The sequence below is a fragment of the Podarcis raffonei genome, chromosome 5 (assembly GCF_027172205.1).
Source record: "Podarcis raffonei isolate rPodRaf1 chromosome 5, rPodRaf1.pri, whole genome shotgun sequence".
Lineage (NCBI taxonomy): Eukaryota > Metazoa > Chordata > Lepidosauria > Squamata > Lacertidae > Podarcis > Podarcis raffonei.
The window spans coordinates 49,496,072-49,503,465 of NC_070606.1; the positions used below are offsets into that span (position 1 = coordinate 49,496,072).

Below are 7,394 nucleotides of genomic sequence, written 5' to 3' on the forward strand. Positions count from 1 at the left end.
TATTTCCTTTTTTGTAGATTGGCACAATGATGTTCAATTTCCAACCAGCTGTCATTTGAGCTGTATTATTTATGTAGGTGTAGAGCTTAGCCAAGATGGGTTGCCACCAGTCCATATGTGTCATAAATTAGCTCTGGTGGCATCATGTCTTCACGTTGCACTTTATTTAGTTTTAAGCTCTCTATCAGAGATTTTATCCCTGCAGGGGTCACCCCTTGCCACTCTGGAAAATTTGACTGATCAATGATCACCTCGGCATCGGGTGATTGCCCTGTCTGTTTTCCAAAAAGTTCAGTGTAGTAATCCACCCAATGTTGTGCTGATACGGTGGCGTCTAGTGTTGATCTTGATTCATTCATGCCCCGAGGTACCAAATACGAAACAAGAAGAGGTGGGAGAAAATGGGAGGACTTACTTTGATAATTATAATATCTGTGAGATTTAAGAAAGACATCACGGCCATGGTTTATCACTTGGTAAAAACAATCAAACATTACAACACATTTCCCCCTTTGTTCTACAGGGAAGGGGAAGTATTCTGTTCTACAGAATACTTTGTTCTAGAGAGGAGGGGGCAAAGTATTCTACTGGGATCATTTGATCTGGAAGTCTTTTACGGGGATCATTTTCAGACATATGAATGATAGCATTGGATAACAGGCAGAAAGAGTAACAGTGTGAATACAAAAGTCAAACTAATCCACAGTTAAGTTTTGCCTCATACTTTCCAGGCACTGACCTGTGCTTTGCAGCTCTGTGTCCGAGCTCTCTTCCCCCCTGCCCTAGAGCTTTCCACATGAAAACTCATCTCTTTAAAGCTGAAGCACAATAAACTGCAATTCAGGTTTTCCACAAGTTACTGTTTGCTCCAGATCAGCAGCAGAGAGTGGGTTTTTCATGGGGAATGCTCTGGGACAACAAAAAAGTGCTGAGACACTGAACTTTAAGCATGGGCCGTGCTTGGAAAGCATGGAATAAAAGGAAGGGTTGACAAGCCCTAAATGCTGAAATACTAAATAAGGAATAAATTAACTACCAGACTCTAGCACGATGCAACCAAACATCTTTTGAAGACAAAAATGTCATCCCACATTTCTGTCAATCCATCAGATTCAGAATATACTTTGCTTATTTTTTTTTGCACTACAGCTGGGCTGAATATATGAAAACAACCCAGAGGTTAGAATTCTGGTTTTACGGAATGCCTAGTAATGAGAGAAACTGACACTCACTCATAATTAAATATTCTTCAATATTCATGAGCCGCAGACCAGATTTCCCAACTTTCATGTAGCTGAGTCCCTCTAGTGGTAGCGGCATTGATAGCTCTTCAGCCTTTTAGTATTATTTCCACTCATTTAAAGTCAGCAGGTCTATTTATTTTTTGTAAAATGATAATGCACCAGAGGATGAGGAGAAAAACTTGGACTTCACATACTATAACTGATTGAATGATGGCACGTAAGGAACAACGTAATGCTGTGGCTGGCCAATGGGGTTATACCCTGCAGAAATGTGTGATGGGTAAGTACTGAAAGCTGCTAAAAGCATTGCTCTCTAGCTTTATGATATATCACACAGCTCACTTGCAGTCTCTCTCTCTCTCTCTCTCTCTCTCTCTCTCTCTCTCTCTCTCTCTCTCATACACACACACATGCACACACTTTCTGCTGGCCATGGATTCACGAGGGAGATAAATCGGAAGCAGTAGTTGCAAACTGACATGTACGAGAAAATCAAATGACTTCTGGAGACAACAGCTGTAAGTACCCTCATTTTTTTACCTATTAAACTGCATGCTTGTGAAGTTACTGGGTTAACATGCAATGAAAGAGAGAACATCAGTAATCGAATTGCACTTGGGAGAAAAAGAAAACACACCCAGCTGTCAAGGCTTTTTCTTTTCTTTTGCAGATGAGCATATATTCCCTATGGGGGCAACTCTATTATTCATTCAAGCCGACCCAAAGTGAATGAGTGTGAGTGTGTGTATGTTTGTGCTCTAGTCGACCCAAAACTGCAAAGGAAAAAGACAATGAATCTGGAGAATCTGACTTCCCAGAGCTTTCTTTCAGCAACCCACAGCAACACCAGCAATCTCTTCCTGGGGCTCCAGCTGGTTCAGTTCTTCAAGCCGCTTATCATCCCTTGCTACTCCCTTGTGGTTTTTGTGGGCATCATTGGGAATTACCTCCTCATCTACGTTATCTGCAAGACCAAAAAGATGCACAATGTCACCAACTTCCTGGTAGGCAACCTGGCCTTTTCGGACATGCTCATGTGTGCCACCTGCGTCCCCCTGACCCTGGCATATGCCTTTGAGCCTCGAGGCTGGGTCTACGGGCACTTCATGTGTTACTTTGTGTTCCTGATGCAGCCGGTCACGGTGTTTGTGTCTGTCTTCACCCTGACTGTCATTGCCGTGGACAGATACTACACCATGGTGTATCCCCTCCGCAGGAGGCTCACGATACCAATCTGCACCTATATCCTGGCTGGCATTTGGCTGCTGAGCTGCGTGCTGGCTGCCCCAGCCCTGCTGCGCACGTACTATGCCGAGTTTCCAGAGCTGGACTTCTCCATCTGCGAAGAATTTTGGTTTGACAGGAAGAGAGATCGCTTAGCTTATGCCTACAACACCCTCATTTTCACCTACGTCCTGCCCTTGGCAGTCATCTCTGTCTCCTACCTGAGGATATCCGTCAAGCTGAAAAACAGAGTTGTCCCTGGCAACGTCACCCAGAACCAAGCGGAGTGCGACCGAGCCCGGAGGAGGAAGACCTTTCGCCTGCTGGTCCTGGTGGTGGTTGCTTTCGGGGTTTGCTGGCTGCCTTTGCACATCTTTAATGTGATCAAGGACATCGATATCAAGCTGATAGACAAGCAGTATTTCAATCTCATCCAGCTGCTTTGCCACTGGTTTGCTATGATGTCTGCCTGCACAAATGCATTCCTTTATGCCTGGCTGCACGACAGCTTCAGGGGGGAGCTGAAGAAAATGTTCGCCTGGCCGAGGAAAAAAATAGGACCAGCCACCAATTGCATTGTGGCGAGCGTGGTGCTGTAAATATGGGCTTTTCCAGGCTACTGTGGCCTCTTTTGTGATGAATGTCGAAAGTTTCTCTTTGTACTGTAATTAACATGTGAGCATGCGCAAGGGGTATTGGATGCTAAGTTTAATGAAACCCAAATGATGGCACCTAAAACTTGTAGCCAGAATTAATTATATGAATGAAGGCAAACAGTACACAATTTCTTTCCTATCGCAATATAGCTTGCTTTCAAGTACTGTTGCTGCTTTGCAAATGGTGGATTCCTTATTTATTTATTTATTTATTTATTTATTTATTTATTTATTTATTGCATATGCATCCCACTTTTCCTCAAGACAGTGTACGTGGTTCTCCTTCTCATCATTTAATCCCCACAGCAACCCTGTGAAGTACATTAGGCTGAGAGGCAGCGACTGGCCCACAGTCACCCAGTGAGCTTCGTGGCTCTGTGGGGATTTGAATCCTGGTCAAGCAGGTCCTTAGTCTGATACCGCACACCACTGCCTAGAATTGGAGTAGGGTAGGAAAGGAATGGAGAAAGAGTTGTGTGAGTTTTATTAAGCAGTGAGAGGAGGTCAAAGAGAAACACTGCAGTGAGGGAGAAGTGGAGAAGAACATAAGAAGAGCCTGTGTGAGAGCCAGTGTGGTGTAGTGGTTAAGAGTGGTAGTCTCGTAATCTGGGGAACCGGGTTCGTGTCTCCGCTCCTCCACATGCAGCTGCTGGGTGATCTTGGGCCAGTCACACTTCTCTGAAGTCTCTCAGCCCCACTCACCTCACAGAGTGTTTGTTGTGGGGGAGGAAGGGAAAGGAGAATGTTAGCTGCTTTGAGACTCCTTCGGGTAGTGATAAAGTGGGATATCAAATCCAAACTCCTCTTCTCTTCTTCTTCCTGCTGGATCAGGCCAATGGCTTATGCAGTCCAGCATCCTGTTCTCACCGCCAGGGGCGTAGATAGCTGCTCTGGCACCTGGAGCAGCAGGGATGGGGCGTTCTGCTCATGGGGTGAGGTGATCCACCAATGGGGGCTGGGCGATCTGTCCACGGGGGTGCCATGGCGATCCGCCCAGGGGGGTGCCGCAGAGAGCTGCCCACGGAGTCCGCCTGGTGAACGCAAGCCCCACGCTGCCATTTTGAGCAGCGCGGGGCCCTGAGCCACCGTGTCACTCCCAGGAGAGACACGTGGCTCGGGCGCACTGCAGGCCAGGCCCCGCGGTAAGTGCCACCCCCCACAGTGTGCGTTCCCCCTCAAGGAAGACACCTGGGGCAGACCACACACCCCGCACCCCCTTCCTACACCCCTGCTCACCACAGCCAACCAGTTGCCTCCAGAAAGCCCATAGGTCAGACCTGAGTGCAAAAGCTTTCTCTTCATGCTGTATATCTGCAGTATAATTTTATAATGATGTCAAAACATACATATCTTTATACAGTTGTAAGCATTGTTGTAAGTATCTCGTTATGTGGTGGCTGTTTTAAGAAACATGAAGTGTATATGCAGATAACAGGCAGATAATATTAAACATATAAGAATGTGTACTATAGGCAAGCATTGCATCAGTGGGTGGGGTGGAGATAATTAATGAGAACAAAGCAGGCCTGGAGGAGAAAAGTTAACCCTTTTGTCCCCTGCCATGTTTCTCAGGAAAATGAGCTTTCTGAGGCTGGTATCTGTTTTTTGGGGGAGGGAGGATCCTTCCCAATGGTGCCACCCTAAGCCACAGTGCCCCTCCATTTCCCATCCATGTCCCATTTCCCAAACTTGAAAATTCAGTTCGCATTACCTGATGATCATTTTCTCATTGTTACATGCGAAAAACAAACCTAGGCCAGGATATTTCCCCTTCTTTTTTGATCCAATGTTTTCGTCTGAAAAAGTTGGAAACATCATAATTCTGATGCATGAGACAGAGGGATATGTTTGTTTTAAAATGAAATCAAATAAAATGTTCATTGTTGCCAGGGCAGTTTTTTTTTAAATTCTGCACCAGGAAAAGTCAAATGAACAATGACTCTCCTCTTCCTCCCACTGTTAAGCATAACTTGTGAAACTGCTTCTAGATTGACCTGCTTTGACAAAATGTGAGACCTTCTGGCTCTTGTACAGGCCTTTTCCTTACATCTGTACAACTCCAAACTGAGGTGACTTGGCATTTAGATATGAAGAGGGAGGCTGGGCTGTACCCTCTATTTCTACCACTTCAAGTGAAGTGGAGATAATTTGGACAATTTGGACAATTTGGACAAAGCAGAGATACAGGAACAAGCTGAGATTGGCTTCTTTTGTTTGGGACACCCTCAGGAGATTCTCTTCCTCCAAACACACTCAAGGACCCCTGAAATCAATAAACCTCCCCAGCCCACTTTAATAATGTCAGGCGTTGGGTCTCTGGAAACATATTGTCCTTGCTATTTTCATTTTCTTAACAAAATAATGCCCTAGCATTTAAAAAATCTGTCTGCTACGTTGATGTAAGTTGCTTCAATTGGCTTAGTAAAGTGGGATGTAATTTCTTTTAAAATGAATAAACCATTCAGTAGAAAGGTCAGTGAAACACACTGTGCAGGGAAAGTGCCAGGCATACAACACAAAGATGCCTTCTCTGCCCCCTAGCCTGGCAGATGCTGACCTTGCTCCACATTTCATCCCACCTTAATCAAGAGCCTATTGTCCTCCGGAGTGACAAGTAATTTGATAACTCTGATTCGTGATGATGGCCACCTTGAAAGCGAATTAAACTCCTCAAGGCTATTGTGGGGCCTGGGCAATTGAAGCCTCTGCCATTAAGCTTCATGTGTCCATTGATTGGGGCTTCAAATATGGGATTTCATATTCTAAATGAGAAGTGGATCTAGTAGAAGAGTTTTTGATGCTTTATGAAAGTGTACACTTTTTCACACTTCCAATTGGGGGGGGGGGAACCCCAGAAAGCCCTATTTATTTCCTCCATGTTCTGAGCCACTTCTCCCTGAGCCATTTGATTCCTGCCTGAGTTTGGAACAAGCCAACCTCCCTCCTCCCTCCCTGGCTTACTATAATTTGCCATATGAAGCTACCTTTTGCAGAAACAGGATGTTCAGCAGCCTTGCATGACAGCTGCCCAAAGAAACACATTAAGTAAACACAACCATGATGCCACAGGGACATCTGAAGTGGCAGCTGCTCAAAAGGGAATTTAGATGCAACGAGCATTTTTCCGAGCAGAGGCCTCAAAATTAAAATATTTTCTGCGTTAATGAGTCAGTTGATTACAGTGCTTTATTGAGATAAATACCAAAAGAAGGATAGTCCATTTTTTTGTAACTGGACATTATGACTGAGAATTAATTGCCCAATGGCTGGAGTGGTTGCAACATCCATTGAAAAGATCAATGGGCAAAGCTCTTGGAGCAGGGAGAATGAACATGCAGGTACTTGAATTGTCTCAAGTGGTGGGTGTTGATGGTTTGTTTTGAATCATAGATCTCGAAAGACTCCTGAGTAGCATTTTAAGGCTGCAGTTCTTGCCTCCCTTACCAGGAAGTAAGCCCACTGAATTCAATACAACTTCTTATGGACCAGACTAAAACGGTTTGCTGCCTTTCTCTCTCTGAAAGGAAAAAAATGAATGTGATTGTTGAAAAGCCATCCTCGCTACAAATGCAAGCATCCAGTCCATTGACGGCATAATAAACATGAATGAATGAAACTTTATTTGCGTCAGCCATCGGCCATAGCAACAAAAAAACACACATTGTGATATACACAGAATAAAAGAAAAAGTCACTTATATAAAACACAGTTTAGGGTTCTGAATCAGCAAATAGCGGACCTTATTCTGATTGCCCCAGCTAGAAACCTTGCAACCTTTGCAGTCATCTGCTCCTCTTGATCTGCCAGGAGAAACAACACTATGGCAGTGGTTGGGCGACCCAGAATGGTCAATAAAAGAGGCGTGATAATCTCGTTCCTCAGGTCTTTGTAGAGAGTGCACACGAGGAGGGCATGAGCCACTGATTTGGTGCCGCCATCTCCACAGGGACATAAGCGTTTTTCATACGGAATCTGTTGGAATCAACCCTCAAGTACAGCCAACATTCAGTCTTGCAAGGGTGAAGGCATGTCTATTTTGGAATTGCTAGATTATACAGATAGGGTGGCAGAGAGTCAAAGTGGGAGGATGGAAAATGATCATACCATGGGCAAAATTTCCTTATGGTGGCCAAGTTGGTCTGACACTTGATATCATTTAGGCGTTGGCAAATTAGACTGTTTGCTTTGCTGTAACCCATGGTGAGTAGCTGTTGTGGGGATAAACCACAAGAGTGTAGATTTTGATAGACAATTTTAGACCAGGCACTCT

The 7,394-nt window shown here is 44.7% G+C and overlaps 1 protein-coding gene across 1 annotated transcript; it reads left to right on the top strand.

Moving 5' to 3' along the window:
* Positions 1-1,428: 1,428 nt before the first annotated feature.
* On the top strand, positions 1,429-4,090 carry LOC128414189 (prolactin-releasing peptide receptor-like). Its single transcript, XM_053389064.1, has 2 exons — positions 1,429-1,762; positions 1,915-4,090. Exon 2 carries the CDS (start codon positions 2,036-2,038, stop codon positions 3,065-3,067), a length of 1,032 nt encoding a protein of 343 aa, XP_053245039.1. The 5' UTR covers positions 1,429-1,762; positions 1,915-2,035; the 3' UTR covers positions 3,068-4,090.
* Positions 4,091-7,394: the final 3,304 nt, after the last annotated feature.

Coding starts and splice junctions, on each gene's coding strand:
- LOC128414189 (XM_053389064.1), top strand. CDS start 2,036: ATGAATCTGGAGAATCTGACTTCCCAGAGCTTTCTTTCAGCAACCCAC.